Raw genomic sequence first — 17,196 nt, 5'->3', positions numbered from 1 at the left:
TGAAATAAACGTGAGGTTCGAGTGTATGGGTCGGGTTATAGACCATTACGTGACGGAAGGAGTGTTGATATAAAGGACACAAACGCAGGGAGAACCAGGCTACAGGGACACACACTCACACTCACACTCACACTCACACTCACACTCACACCCACACTCACACTCACACTCACACCCACACTCACACTCACACCCACACCCACACCCACACTCACACCCACACTCACACCCACACCCACACCCACACTCACACCCACACTCACACTCACACTCACACTCACACACACTCACACCCGTCCGCTCTCACTTTCAGCTCCCTCGTACCCGGCCGCTCTCGCCATCTTCCACAGCCCTAATTCACTTTCGCACCACTTCCCCCCCCCCCCACCTTATTATTTCTATCCCTTCCCCCCTTCTTGCTCATACCTATCCTTCCCTCCACACTTCTGCCTACCCACCACGTCACTTTCTCCGCTCCAATCCCAGATCTATCCTCCACGCAATCTCCCTCCCATCCTACCCTCCCTTTCCCTCCCTTCCGTAATTCCAAAGACTAACCTTCACTCCACACTCCACACTCTGCATTCCTACATTCCCTCCACACACATCCATTCACAGTTTCTCAATTTCCCCCCCTCATTCCACCCTACATTTCCATGCGGACAGTTGGAGTAGGAGAGAACAGGAAGAAAGAGGTATTATGAAAAGAGGGGGAAAGAAAAATATCATAACTTAGAAAGATGGAAGCCAAGATGAATGGGTAGTTACAAAAGGAGAAACTAAACGAATTCAAAGTTTCATGTAAATTACAGATTATAACAGCAAAGCCTAAGATATGTCCCTTTTATCTTTTCTCTGTGTTGGGAATATATATATATATATATATATATATATATATATATATATATATATATATATATATATATATATATATATATATATATATATTTATTCCACTGTGCATTTTTGCACCTAAAAAGGATAGGTTTGCACCTTCTTCCAGTGATCTATATTGGGAACTCTGTGCTATTAATCTTTTCTCTATTGTTATGGCGTTCCAGGCACTGGATCGTGACCCGCCGAACGGCAAGGGTGTCTGGAAGGTGAGGGTCCAGGTCAAGGACGGCCAGGCTCCATGGAAACGTCTGAGGAAGAGCGGTGGTCAGCAGAATCCCTCCAACTCCATCACCAGGCACACCCGCCAGGCCGACGAAGACTCTCCAACTGGAGGAGCCGCACTAGCAGAACCAGGAACACCAACACCCCCTGGAACACCAGCACCACTAGAAGCACTAGCACCTCCTGGAACGCCAGCTGCACTAGGAGCACCAGCACCTCCTGGAACACCAGTACCACTAGGAGCACCAATACCTCCTGGAACACCAGCACCACTAGAAGCAGCAGCACCTCCTGGAACACCAGCACCACTAGGAGCACCAGCACGTGGAACACCAACAGCGTCTGAAGCACCATCGCAACCTGGAACACCCGCACCACCACACCTACCAGGAACACCAACACCACTATCAGCACCTGGAATTCCAACAAAACCTGGAACCCAGGCACCACCAGGGACGCCACCCGCACCTGGAGCACCAACACCAGCAGCACCTCGATCACCAGCATTACCAGTTCTCTGGTACAAGTACACAGACACACTTTCTCAGCTCAGAGACAAGAGAGAAGCCAGTGAAACAAGAGAACACAAGGACCCTACAACGCTCTACGGCTTCCGTGGCCCCACCGAGCAAAACTCCCCCCGGTCTGGAATACACATGAATCTAAAGGAAAAGATTTTCAAGACTGATCGTTATACGGATCAAGAAAATGAAATATCTAGAGATGAATATCACATTCCTTACCACGACTATAAGCCGGCAATTTCGAGCGTTTTGGCCAAGGAAGAGAGCGTCAGGACGGACCAAGATGATGTATTACGAGCCAATAGGCCACTGGGAAAGGAGGCCATGATTCTGTTCGAGGCAAGTCGTAAATCGGAAGTAATGGGTCCTGGCAGCCACCGAGAGTGGTCAAGGAGGATTAAGGAACATCCTGAAGATGGTCTCAATAGGGTCGACACAGGCTACTCACGGCCGTATGACGGAGGAGAACGACAAACTTCAGGACAAATACGGAATGAGTTTCCTCTGTCCAGCTTCTGTCGAGCTTGGCTGAGAGTTGCTGCCACCAGGGCCCAGCGTACACGACGAGAGGCGAGGTTAAAATCTTTTAATGAAGGCAGACCTTCTGTTGGACATTTGTCAATGTCTGGTGCCAGGGTTAAGTACCGAGGTCGGCCAAGTACTTCCTTTAAATTCTTTTTGCCTGGAAGAACTTCAGCCACGGTCAAAAGGTGGAGTCATGGAACCTTGCATCCACTTTTTAGACAAAGAAAAGCCAAATATTTCAAACAATCGCTAGATGTCTTAAGAATCGAAGAAATTTCCCCTTTGCTACCGAACGTTGACACGATAATGCAAACGGATCCTTTAAAGTGTGTAAATAAATATTTTTCAAACTTCCGAAACAATTCTTCGGGATATTCGGTAGCCTCAAAGACAATTTCAGGTACGAAACCACTTGAAGAATTGAAGGAGTCGAGAAATGGCAACAGGAAACACATCTCAGGTATACAGGAAGCTTCAAGAATCGTTGTTTCTCAAGAAGATTCAACCCCTGTTCCTTCTGACAACAACAACTATTGGCCATATGCTACCAACACTCAGGAAAGCCTGAAGAATCTATACGAGGTTAGTACGAAAAAAACAACTAGTTTAAAGACATCCAAGGATTATCCTGGAACCATTTCGTTTAGCTTTCCTTTCTGGCCAGCGGAAGACATCTCCAGAAATCAAAATATGATCACATCCAGGGGCCGCCTCCGACGAAAGAGTAGCAGTAGCAAAGGAAACCTCGCTTCAGACACCTTCCAAGGTGCGAGAGGCACCACCAGGAGAAAAAGAACTGCAGAATCCATCTTTTTTCTGAACGACGAGTTCAACAGAGCCTATGGTGTTGACGAGGACGACGGCTTCTGCGAGAGCCTCGACCTGTATGGAGGACACTTGGAGACCAGGAATGGGACGGCCGCCGGTGGTAGACCACCACGGGTACACACAATGGAGACGGTGGTGACGGTGGTGGTGAAGGACATCAACGACAACGCCCCCACCTTCCCCAACACCACCATGTTCGGCGAGGTGCAGGAGAATGGTCCCATCGGTGAGTGTTTTACACCTTTCTCTCCTTCTTCTTCTTCTTGTAGGTGGTTGTCAAGCCTGCGGCGGCGGCTACTACACACACTTCTGTCCCCTTGAGAAAATAGCTCACGCTTTTATTAGCAGCTAGGAACAGACTACTTTCTTGACCACTTTTCCTGAGCACATAGCGAACCTTTAGTCAGCCTTTTTACGTGTGCTGGCAAACGCACTGTCTCTTAGAGCATGAAGGTATAAACACTTTACATTGAAAACTCAGCTAAACACAGTTTGATTTCTCGAATGCTGCGCAAATTACATTTTGTTTCTACACAGAAAAGCTTAAACCAGTCTGCAATAATCATAACAATAATAACAGAATAATAATAATTAGTAATGCAAGCTAAAAAAAAAAACAGACTGATAAAACGCCGTTAATTATTTACAGACAAACACTAGTACACATATACAAGCGCGCACGCACACACACACACACTCACACACACACACACACACACACACACACACACACACACACACACACACACACACACACACACACACACACACACACACACACCTGTAAATAAAGTGAGATGGATGCAGGCACGTCACAACCAACACAAATATCTGACACAAGGACACACCTGACACAAGGACACACCTGACACAAGGACACACCTGACACAAGGACACATCTGACACAAATACACGTCAAGCGTCAAACGTGAAGTGGTTTACCCTTGCCGCAAGCGTACGTCCTAAGAACGTCCGTCCGTCCGAACGTACGTCCGTCCTCATCATGCCTGACGCTCCATAGATCGAGGCTGCGTCAATATTACGGTGCTTTTAATTTGACTAGAACGCCGGAATTTTAACGCTCTAGCAAGTAGAGAAATTTTTTTATCGTAAGTGTAGTGAGCAAGTGGAATGAGCTGGGTGAGACAGTTTCAAGAATAAGTATGGTAAGAAATAAGAATCTCGGTACCGGAGGATGAAAGGCGGAGCCCAGGAGCTGATGCCTCCTCTGTAAGCACATATGAACACACCCGCGCGCGCACACACACACATACAAACTAGAGATATCTCAATATCTAATTAACTGGGTACAAAAAACTTTGAGAAGGGGAGAACAGGAGATAGAGATAAATGAAATTAAACAAAACAAGAAGAATAATGAAGGGAGAGAGAGACAGAGAGATAAGTAATAATAAAAAGAGCGAGGTAGGCAAGAATGAAGAGAGAGAAAAATTAACAAAAATAAAGATTGCGAAGGAGAAATGGTAAAAAAGCAGATAATTTAATCAGACGCAGAAAAACGTGGTTAGATAAACAAGAAGTATGAAAATATATCAGAAATACAAGAAATAAATCCTTTTTCCTAAATCCTCGATTCAACCAGAAAAAAACACCACGATTTTGGTTCATTACCCAGAAAATTCGTCATGATTTTGGTTCATCACCCAGAAAATTCATCATGATTTTGGTTCATCACCCAGAAAATTCATCATGATTTTGGTTCATCACCCAGAAAATACATCATGATTTTGGTTCATCACCCAGAAAATTCACCACGATTTTGGTTCATCACCCAGAAAATTCATCATGATTTTGGTTCATCACCCAGAAAATACATCATGATTTTGGTTCATCACCCAGAAAATTCACCACGATTTTGGTTCATCACCCAGAAAATTCATCATGATTTTGGTTCATCACCCAGAAAATTCACCATGATTTTGGTTCATCACCCAGAAAATTCATCATGATTTTGGTTCATCACCCAGAAAATTCATCATGATTTTGGTTCATTCACCCAGAAAATACATCATGATTTTGGTTCATCACCCAGAAAATTCATCATGATTTTGGTTCATCACCCAGAAAATACATCATGATTTTGGTTCATCACCCAGAAAATTCATCATGATTTTGGTTCATTCACCAGAAAATTCATCATGATTTTGGTTCATCACCCAGAAAATTCATCATAATTTTGGTTCATCACCCAGAAAATTCATCATAATTTTGGTTCATCACCCAGAAAATTCACCATAATTTTGGTTCATCACCCATTCATTATTAAAAGCTTAAAACTAAATTAACTGCAGATTAGAATAAATTTACCAGTTCTCCGCCACTTTACTAATTATTATGCTTAGTAGTAAATTTCAGAGAAAAGTAAATCGTGTCTTTGTTGCAACAGTTCTGACAGCTGAATTGCAAATTCACATTCAGTTCACATTCAATAATTTAGTATTAATCCTTGAACATTTTTTTTTCCAAATTAAGCTTTACATCATAATTTTAAAACTGTGATTAGCGATATTTTTTGTGTGTCTCCATACAGCCTCGATCTGTACATAAAACATTTATTTTTTTACCCATTTTTTTTAATATTTCTAAAACGTAGGAAAAATTGTGACCGAGGAATTCTCTCTTTTTTTTCGTAACAGTGAAGACAAAGCATTTGATCAATGATTCATGTCTGTTTTAATGACCTGTGGTTAAGCCCGGACAAAATACAAAAATCACCCGGTGTCAGGTCTTTCAAAAGAGCTTAATTTAAGCCAATCAAATTTTTTTGGCTCTAATTAGATTTTCCAGGCCGTATAGAGTGTCACTCATTGTCAGATGAGCTGCCAGACGAACCATTGTGTGTCGCACCTACATGGAGGCTGTCGAGAGGCACTCACTGTCCACTGGGGAATAGGGAGGGTGGTGGTTTAGAATGATGAATTATGTTTAAAACTGCAGAAACACCCAATAAATGCTGCGTACTAAATACCGCTTAATGGCGAGGTACAAATGAATACACACACACACACACACACAGAAGGAAAACAGCAGTGAAGGAACAAGTGATGAAACTGAGAAAAGGGGAGAACAGATACACAGAGAATGACAAGGATGTTTGTGAAGAACTGAACAAGAGATTCATTCCAGAAGGTCTTCACAATAGAACAATAGAAATTGTGTGTGGAGGAAAAAACAAAAACAAAAAAACAGTTGACAGTTGAGAGGCCGGTCGAAAGAGCCAGAGCTCAACCCCCGCAAGCATAACTAGATGAATACAACTAGGTGAATAAACACAAACACACACACACACACTACAATTTACACATGAAGTGCTTGCAATATCATAAACTAAAAATTTCAGTGCAATTAGGCGAAAAAGTTTAGAAAACCGATTATAAAAAAATTAAATACAAAAATTGTATTGAAATTTTGATTGGTGCTATAATGAGAATCTAAATCTACGACGTGATAATTCTTTGAGGGAGAGGCTCTCAGTAATTGAACTTACTCTCGACGAAACACACTCGAAAAAGGCATTCAATCATTGTATGAACGTCATACATTACAACACACTATTGCTGAAATATTTATAATACACAAGACACCCCCCTACACACACGCACACACACACACACACACACACACACACACACACTCACATACACACACACACACGCACACACACACACACACACACACACACACACACACACACACACACACACACACACACACACACACACACACACTCACATACACACACACACACACACACACACACACACACACACACACACACACACACACACACACAATTAAGAAAGGCGGCATCGCACTTCAGAAGAAGAGGAAAGACTTGGGAGTAGCCATAACCGGAACACGTCAGCAGAATGATATCAGCAGCATGCGCCAAACCGGCCCACAACTGCGGATAATCTTCAAAAACTTTAACAAAGAAGTCTTCAGAGTGCTATAATACCCCACCCTTGAGTATGCTGTCCCAGCATGGAACCCACCTCCCCATCCCCTCCCCAGCTACAAAAACTAAGAACAGTACAAAAATATGAAACAAAACTCTCGCCTGAGCTCTCTAGATTCCAGCTGTGAAAAAAAGACCAGCGGGACCTGGACTCAGCCACATTGGGAAAAAGAGTTTTTTGTTGAATGGTGCAGACATGTTAACGACATACAAAATCCTAAAGCTAATTGACAAAGCAGAGGTAGTATCAGAAATAACCTCTTTAGGATTGAAGTTCTAAACTAATGGAAGGAATTCGATTAAAAGGTTTCCGAACCTAATCGAATACACAGTTTGAAATGTAAATATGCTTAATGAGACGAGTGAGTACAGCGATTGCATTAAACTAAACATCTACGTGGGTACCCGCAAACACACGCAAATTTGTTGACGCACGCGCTTGGAACGAACTCATTTGAATTGTCATTATTTCGCATTCCCAGAAGTACACTCGTTACACACACACACACACACACACACACACACACACACCACACACACACACACACACACACACACACACACACACACACACACACACACACACACCACACACACATACACACACACACACACACACACACACACACACACACACACACACACACACACACATCATACACCTGACCAGTCATGGTTTATTATCTCCTTATCATAATTGATCTATATAATCAGCATAATAACGTTTTCACCATTGATTTGTCCCTTTGTGAGTCATAAGAGGAAGTGAAAAGTGGGGACATGCCAGAAACACAAAGAAGGAAACGGGCTTGGCGTGAACTATACTTTATTTAAGAGTTGATAAAATTAACAATAGCATTTCTAAAACGCCTAAATAAGCTTTTGAAAAATGACAGTAAATGTATGATGAAGTAGTTTAAACACATACATTATTCGTGGAGTGAAAAAGCAGTATCAGTGGGAGAATATGAAAATAGGAATTGACATAGGAGTAAGGAGTAGGACTCTGGAGTAAGGAGTAGGACTCTGGAGTAAGGAGTAATACTCTGGAGTAAGGAGTAGGACTCTGGAGTCGATTGACATTGGGTTGGTAAACTGTGAGGGGATTTCAACGAGAGGCGCCTTGGTATCTGGGCAGGAGTGAAGGTTGTTGTTGTTATAGATTCAGCTGCTCGGAACAGGTTCCAAGTAGCACGGGCTATGGTGAGCCCGTAACTTACCTGACACAGGAGCGGGGCAAATAGCACGGGCTATGATGAGCCCGTAGTGGACTTACCTGGCACAGGAGCGGGGCTGTGAGGAGTGAAGGGTATTGTAGTGTGGATATAGGATCAGATCTATTGAATTCGAGGTAAAAGGGTAAGGTGATTTTGGGTTTGGATAAAAGGGTGAAGGATATGAGGAGCGAGAAGCGGTAGTGGAGTGGTAGCAGTAAGTGAAGGATAAGGATATTCGTGTGTTAATGAACTAATTTCAACCATATATAAGGTACAGGTCCTAATATGAGATTGTTATAACCAAAAGTATTTTAAGTAGTGTATAAAATCCTCAATTTTTCTGTTCCTTTCTCTGCCATAGCCACTGGCTGATTACCACCTGGTGTAGTGGTGTACCTGCAGGGGAACATTGTGAGAAGTGTGTAATCAGGGGAATAGGCGATGTGTGGCGTTTTGCGTTTGTTTTTCTCAAATGATATTTACATAATATTGTAGCTGAGCACACACAGTTCGTCTGTCTGTCTGTCTGTCTCTCTCTCTCTCTCTCTCTCTCTCTCTCTCTCTCTCTCTCTCTCTCTCTCTCTCTCTCTCTCTCTCTCTCTCAGTAAATCGAATTAAAAATATCATTAAATGCAATGATATGTTTAACAACTAAGTGTACAGAGGAAGTCGTTAACGAAATAGGAAAGATATTGGCAATGAAGTACACATTTAACAAGCAAAGAGTTAAACGAGAGACAGCCAGATTGTTGTGGTTGAGGTGATGATGGTGGTGGTGGTGGTGATGGGGATGCTAGTAGTAGTAGTGGTGGTGGCGATGATGATAGTGACTACCAACATCTTCAGAAGAGCTCCCTGCCAACCATCTTCAGCAAAACCACCTTAGCTTGCCACCTGTGAGCCTCTTACCTGAAGGCGTTTCGCTGTTTCCAACTGGCTGGCTTCTGGCTCAGCTCCCTCTGGCTCTTCAATAATCCCCGGCACTCTCTAGATTTTATATACCGTGCCTTGTGTGGCGCTCTGTTTTTACCCGTCTCTGTTCTTTCCTTTCACTCACTCTCTCACTCAAATAGGTGAGTACACTCACAATTCCTGTCTATTCCCCCCCCCTCCACTAAACATAAAAAGAGCCTCACCTCATGATTAAAATTTTCTCAACCCACACTCATTCCCCGTTGGCCAATGTTGACACAAGGTCTGTTAATTCTCCAACCTGCCACTTTCCACTTGGGTTGTCCCACCAACTGTATCTGAGCCACTACTCGAGTAAAGAGAGAGAGAGAGGGTGAGGAAGTGAAGGGGGTGGATTAGCAGTGCTCGTGTTGGGAAATCAGGATTAGGTGTCATTGAAGGTTAAGAGAGAAAGAGAGAGAGAGAGAGAGAGAGAGAGAGAGAGAGAGAGAGAGAGAGAGAGAGAGAGAGAGAGAGAGAGAGAGAGAGAGAGAGAGAGAGAGAGAGAGACTCGGCATATCTCTCTCCCTCTGTCTACGTACCTTATCATATATCTTTAAATCTGCCCTTGCACTGTAGTATATCTCCTTCACTCTGGTCTTATACATCATATGGAGACGGAGCCTGGACACTGGTGTTGTACCTGATGCACTTAACGCAGCGGAGATCGCACCACTATACAGAGGATATAATAAATCAGACGCCAAAATTATAGACGTATTGCACTATCGTCACACATCATAAAAATCACAAACAAAATGATAGGCAGGATAACAAAAACCTTTCAAACAAGATATGCCAGAACAATAATGGCTTTTTTTTAAGACACTAGTGCTCTCTAGGGTGGAATATGGTTGCACACTAACAGCCCCATCCAAAGCTGGATAAACTGCTGACCTGGAGAACCTCTAGAGATCTTTTACTGCCCGAATTCATTCAATAAACATCGAAATTACTGGGAACGTTTAAAATTTCTCAAACGGCATTCGCTAGAGCGCGGGCGAGGAAGACAAATAATAATTTACACTTGGAAAAATATTAGAGGAGTTGGTTCCAAATCTGAACACGGAAATAACTCTTCCAATGGGCCAAGAGGCATGGCAGGATGTGCAAAATTACGCCCCATTGTAAAGCAGAGGTGCAGTAGCTGAGAGAGAACTCTTATCAACATCAAAGGACTTTTCAACACTCGCACGATCAAGACAGCCGTACTCGGGGATTTTCTAGATAAAACTGCAGTTGGAGGAAGTAGACGATTTCCTTAAAACTGCTGATGGAGGGTTGAGAAGAGGGGGGCAAGGGAGGAGGGAAGAGGGAGGGGGAAGTGGGGGAATAGGAAAAGGGTGATAAATCGGAGTCGAAGAGGAAACAGGGAGAAGATTGGGACCTTTCCCCCCCCCCCCCCCAACACCCTCGCCTCCAGTAGTACCCCCCTCGACTGCGATTCATTCGCTCCCTCTAAGCTTATTTTTACTGTCCGGGTGAGACTGTGAGGGAGGGGGGGTGGGGGGTAAGGTGCGGGTGAGAGACAATGAGTGAGGTGTGAGGGACAATGAGTGAGGTGCGGGTGAGGGACAATGAGTGAGGTATGAGGTCCGGGTGAGAGACAATGAGTGAGGTGTGAGGTGCGGGTGAAAGACAATGAGTGAGGTGTGAGGGACAATGAGTGAGGTGTAAGGTCCGGGGTGAGGAACAATGAGTGAGGTATGAGGTCCCGGGTGAGGGACAATGAGAGGTGAGCTGAGAGCTCCTAGCAGACACCGATAATCGGACACACATATTTCACAACATTTCCTCACTGTATCAAATATTTCAAAACTTCAGAGATAAATAAAGGGAAAATTAGATATAATTTCTCGAGTGAGAGTTTACGACGGAACACCAAATGGGTCAGAGTTTATCGCCTGTACTTACGAGACAAGAGAAAAACGACCTTTAAAACGATTTCGGCATTTTGCCTTCAAAACACGACCAGATATTTTAAAGTCATCTCAAGTATGGATTCACAACACAGTTGCTGTGGCCTAGGGTATATTAATTTAGATTTGTAGTGGAGAAAGCAGTCAGTTGTCTTGGGTTGGGTTGACAACCCAACCCAAGCGGTGACTCGTCTGAAAAGATTCTTTATACACCATGTTAAAGGGTACCTGAGAGGAGTTAGTCGACTGTTGTGGATTGCATCATACACCGGATGCCTCTGTCCACCTATCAATAAACAGGCACTTGGAAATGAGTCGATTATTGGGAGTTGTATCCTGATCGTTACCTAAGGGAGGCCCACGATAAACCTAAAGGGTTTCATGGCCTAGACAACGTGAAATATACCAATCATGTTAAAGACCTAGGTCAGGTTAGAACTAGGTTAGGTTAAGTAATGAAGACTGGGGTCCAGATCGTGACCCCATTATGCTAATGAAGACCCCTCTGTCCCCCCCTCCCACACGAGGGGCGTCTCTGGGTCTATTAACAAACTAATTAAACTCAAACTAGAAACAGAGGTCGGGCAGGAGGAGTGAGCCTACCGGAAACGCACAGAGGGACGCTGTTCGACACCCAGGACACCCAGGACACCCAGGACACCCAGGACACCCAGCACACCAGCCTCTCCCTACACATACCACACCAACACCACGACTCACACTCTCCCTTGTCCTCTACTTCCTCCCACGCTACTAGCCAGGGTCCTCCCACACTCCTAGCTAGGGGCCTACCCACACTCCTAGCCAGGGGCCTACCCACACTCCTAGCCAGGGGCCTACCTAGACTGAAGCCCCAGACTCCAGCGCTCTCTTCACCACTCATCGAGGCATTATTCCTCTTTTTTAATCCTTTATTCATCAGCAAATCTTCTGCCTAGCTTATGCAAATAGCGAATATTAATTCCCCCCCCCCCCCCTCGGAGCACCTCTCTCTCTCTCTCTCTCTCTCTCTCTCTCTCTCTCTCTCTCTCTCTCTCTCTCTCTCTCCCTCTCTCTCTCTCTCTCTCTCTCTCTCTCTCTCTCTCTCTCTCTCTCTCTCTCTCAAGGAAGGAGGTAAATATTATATACACGGTCGGCATTGGTTCCGAGTTATAGGCATCTGAGTACATTATTTACGTAGAGTCCCGCCAAGCGTCTGGTGTTCCGATCCTTACCGCCCGTCCGAGTTAATAATGCACGAGCCGCTGTGTGCCTCGGTGTGTGTGTGTGTGTGTGTGTTTGTGTGTGTGTGTGTGTGTGTGTGTGTGTTTGTGTGTGTGTGTGTGTGTGTGTGTTTGTGTGTGTGTGTGTGTGTGTGTGTGTGTGTGTGTGTTTGTGTGTGTGTGTGTGTGTGTGTGTGTGTGTGTGTGTGTGTGTGTGTGTGTGTGTGTGTGTTTGTGTGTGTGTGTGTGTGTGTGTGTGTGTGTGTGTGTGTGTGTGTGTGTGTGTGTGAGATGCAAGATGAGGATGTCGAGGGCCATCTATAACTCATTCAACACACACACACACACACACACACACACACACACACACACACACACACACACACACACACACACACACACACAGGGGCCTCGTAGCCTGGTGGATAGCGCGCAGGACTCGTAATTCTGTGGCGCGGGTTCGATTCCCGCACGAGGCAGAAACAAATGGGCAAAGTTTCTTTCACCCTAAGTGCCCCTGTTACCTAGCAGTAAATAGGTACCTGGGAGTTAGTCAGCTGTCACGGGCTGCTTCCTGGGGTGTGTGTGTGTGGTGTGGGGGAAAAAAAAAAAAGTAGTTAGTAAACAGTTGATTGACAGTTGAGAGGCGGGCCGAAAGAGCAAAGCTCAACCCCCGCAAAAACACAACTAGTAAACACAACTAGTAAACACAGGGGCCTCGCGGCTGAGTAGGCAGGGCTCTGGGGTCGTAGTCTTAAGGGCCCGGGTTCGACATCCCCCCCGGCAGAGGTAGAAATAAATGGGCAGAGTTTCTTTCACCCCTGATGCACCTGTTTACCTAGTAGTAAATAGGTACCTGGGAGTTAGACCAGTTGCTACGGGCTGCTTCCTAGGGATGTGTGTGTGTGTTAGAGAGAAATATATGTATTAGATATAATAAGTGGAAAAATAGATTGTAAAGAAAGGTGGGGTCCATGAGCTAATAGGTCGCTTCTGCATGCACAAATAGTAAATACAAGTAATGAAGGTGGGTGCTGGTAACTGGGGACCGAACATAAGGTTCCATGCAAGAGAGAGAAAACCTCCTGATATTGAACAGAGAAAATTTGTGGATATAATTATTACACCTAACCTGTCACCAGGCGCCCAAGTCTAACAATTATCATCAATAAGGAAGTTTAGCCAACAAAAGAACTGTCGGAACAGGGAGTAAGTACTTCAGAACGTTGTGTACCACATATGTCAGACCAGTTCTGGAATATGCTACGCCGGCTTGTTGCCCTTATCTCGCTAAACAAGAATAGAAGGTGGAGAAAGACCAGCGGTATTAAGGATATTAAGAATTAAACTTCACGTCGCTGCGAGAGAGAGAGAGAAGAAGAAGGACGACATAAACATCACATACGAAATTCACAGGGAATAGACAGTCGAAGGCGAAGACGGACAAGCATGGGTGGCTGAGGAACAAGAGGACACAGATGGAGACTGTCTAACAGAATGAGCTACAGATATAATAGATCATTTGCTCAATGTCAGAATAGTGAATACGCTAAAAAATGCGCTAAAAATTAAGTGGTGGATGCTGACAAATACACAGCTTCAAGTGGTGGAGGCCGACACCATACACAGCTTCAAGTGGTGGAGGCCGACACCATACACAGCTTCAAGTGGTGGAGGCCGACACCATACACAGCTCCAAGTGGTGGAGACCGACACCATACACAGCTCCAAGTGGTGGAGACCGACACCATACACAGCTCCAAGTGGTGGAGGCCGACACCATACACAGCTCCAAGTGGTGGAGGCCGACACCATACACAGCTCCAAGTGGTGGAGGCCGACACCATACACAGCTCCAAGTGGTGGAGGCCGACATCATACACAGCTTCAAGTGGTGGAGGCCGACACCATACACAGCTTCAAGTGGTGGAGGCCGACACCATACACAGCTTCAAGTGGTGGAGGCCGACACCATACACAGCTCCAAGTGGTGGAGGCCGACACCATACACAGCTCCAAGTGGTGGAGGCCGACACCATACACAGCTCCAAGTGGTGGAGGCCGACACCATACACAGCTTCAAGTGGTGGAGGCCGACACCATACACAGCTTCAAGTGGTGGAGGCCGACACCATACACAGCTTCAAGTGGTGGAGGCCGACACCATACACAGCTCCAAGTGGTGGAGGCCGACACCATACACAGCTCCAAGTGGTGGAGGCCGACACCATACACAGCTCCAAGTGGTGGAGGCCGACACCATACACAGCTCCAAGTGGTGGAGGCCGACACCATACACAGCTCCAAGTGGTGGAGGCCGACACCATACACAGCTCCAAGTGGTGGAGGCCGACATTATACACAGCTCCAAGTGGTGGAGGCCGACACCATACACAGCTCCAAGTGGTGGAGGCCGACACGATACGCAGCGTCAAATGCGGATATGACAGAATCCAATAAGCTCTGGAGCGTGTACCCCAGATACTTAGGTCTTAAGAAGGGAAACCAATAAGCCGAAGCTCATCCCCCGCAAATACAACTACGTGAGCACAAGCGAGTACAAGTGAGTACAAGTGAGTACAAGCGATTACAAATAAGTACAAGTGAGTACAAGTGAGTACAAGCGAGTACAAACGAGTACAAGTGAGTACAAGCGAGTACAAGAGAGTACAAGTGAGTACATACTCAGTTAAAAACCTGCTTTGCTTTTCAAGCCAATTCTTCTGCATGAAATCAACGTCGACGTCTCTCTCAATAACTGTGATTGAAGCGTGATTTCTTGGACTTGGCGGAACGTCCATCCGTCCCCAGGAAGTTGACTGGGTCGGGAGAACTCTGCCTCTGAGGTCTGTTCATTATCCAACCATTACTATATAGGTTCTGGGATTTATATAATATATCTATAGTTCAAAATGCGGTAGTCTCAGGTGATCTGGATTACCTTTGTCAATTTATTAAGCAAGTACCGGAGGACTGAAGCGTATTGCTACACCACATGGATGACCCAGCCCGGTACGACTCATCCGTGACCTCAGCCACATTGCGACACATCCACGATATGTGTCCTGGAATGTTTCAAGTGCGACGAATATATCAGGACGATGAGTGTTGGCGAAACTGTGTGAAAGTTTTCTAAAGCAAGTAACGCAGCTCGTAGCGGTGGTGGACATTATGCTTATGGGTCTGTTTCTCATGTTTACACGCCAGTCTGGCTAGGTAGAGGTATGCTGCGGCTGCCTGTGCTGCTTAAAGTATGCTAATCCATAATGCCGTGAGCCTGTTTAAGGCATCATGTCCTCTATGGAGATTTGATAAGATTAGATGGGTAGGTGGTGCGAGTCCAGAAGATGTGAATCTCTCTCTCTCTCTCTCTCTCTCTCTCTCTCTCTCTCTCTCTCTCTCTCTCTCTCTCTCTCTCTCTCTCTCTCTCTCTTACTCTCTCTCTCTCTCTCTCTCTCTCTCTCTCTCTCTCTCCCCTACTGCTTGTTTGGGGAGTGTCAATTTCTACTTAAGAAATCCAATCTTGAAAAGGTTTTGCTACGCAAAGCTATACGTAATATCCCTAATGATTCCTTTACATTATCTTACTGCATTTGCAATAACCTAATGATGCAAACGTTTCCTTTTGTCTTGAGTTCTGGACTTGGGCGGCCTGAATCAGAAGTCATTTCAAAGCCAAAATGATATGATTTGCATTTACTTTCACATTCATGAAGTGAATGAAAGAGGAATAACTGAATACTCGATACCATCAATGACTGATACATCTCTAGTTGGCCATCGCCTACTCTGACTTTGATTAGAGAGGGTGGAGAGATAATTAATGTAGAGAGCATATTCATTAATGTAATGGAGTAATGGAGGCTGTGAAATGAACGCAATTTACAAGAATCATGTCACTGGATCTAACACGTCAAAACACACACACACACACACCACACACACACACACACATACACACACACACACACACACACACACACACACACACACACACACACACACACACACACACACACACACACAACGGGAGCCGTACGGGTATAAGACACCATATTACCTCAGCTGTTGTGCTAGCTGGCAACAGTGATAACATGATTCCTTGTTAATTTAGTGCCGTGAGTCGATGAAATGCAAGGCAAGGATACGGGAGAGAGAGAGAGAGAGAGAGAGAGAGAGAGAGAGAGAGAGAGAGAGAGAGAGAGAGAGAGAGAGAGAGAGAGAGAGAGAGAGAGAGAGAGAGAGAGAGAGAGAGAGGAAGGCAAGAGAGAGGAAGGCAAGAAAGGCGAGACCAAAGAGAGGGAAGTAAAATAAAAACAATCTTAGCAGTGAAAATCAAAATCTGAAACGAAGATCATTAGGGAATATGGAAAAGATAATAAATCAATGTGAAGGGTGAGATATTGGTAAAGAACAGAGCGCCAAAGAGAAGCGCAGATTTCAAAAAGCACTAAAAACGACAAAGTGGAGATGAAAGCTAATTGAACCGAAGGAGGGGGTTGGATGGAAGTTAGCAGTGAGACGGTATGAAGAGGGTACGCAAAGGTTTACTGAGGGAGGTGTGTGTGTGTGTAAGGGCATATCGTTCAGGCTAAGTATAACTCCCCCCATAACCTGGTCCTCTCCCAACACACCATCTTATGCATCCCTTTCCTCCTTCCTCACAAATCCAGGCATCTACTTCCTCCCCCCCCCCCCCCAATAAAATCTTGGCAGTTCACTTCCCCCTCACTCTCCAATCTGCCCCCTCCCCAGTCTACTCCATCCCTGATTATCCCCTATCCAAAAAATACTCCCCGCCTAAACTAACAGCGTGCTCCCACCACCATCCCTAAGGACACGAGTAACAGAGGAGGCATAAAACGGGATTTATATGAGAAACTGGAAGATATATAGTACACTAGTGCACACGTAGTCTCTCTAACAATGGCA

At 45.1% G+C, this 17,196-nt stretch overlaps 1 protein-coding gene across 1 annotated transcript in view; it reads left to right on the top strand.

Annotated features, from left to right (window-relative positions):
* The window catches only part of LOC123751027 (putative neural-cadherin 2), a 350,210-nt gene that overhangs the window by 237,591 nt on the left and 95,423 nt on the right, over positions 1–17,196 (top strand). The window contains exon 6 of the mRNA XM_069301332.1: positions 1,062–3,222. Within this exon, the coding sequence (XP_069157433.1) occupies positions 1,062–3,222 (2,161 nt within the window). The remainder of the gene's footprint in view (positions 1–1,061; positions 3,223–17,196) is intronic.

The sequence above is a fragment of the Procambarus clarkii genome, chromosome 5, assembly GCF_040958095.1.
Source record: "Procambarus clarkii isolate CNS0578487 chromosome 5, FALCON_Pclarkii_2.0, whole genome shotgun sequence".
NCBI lineage: Eukaryota > Metazoa > Arthropoda > Malacostraca > Decapoda > Cambaridae > Procambarus > Procambarus clarkii.
Note: the sequence above shows the minus strand (reverse complement) of the source record. Positions and strands in the feature narration are given on the sequence as shown.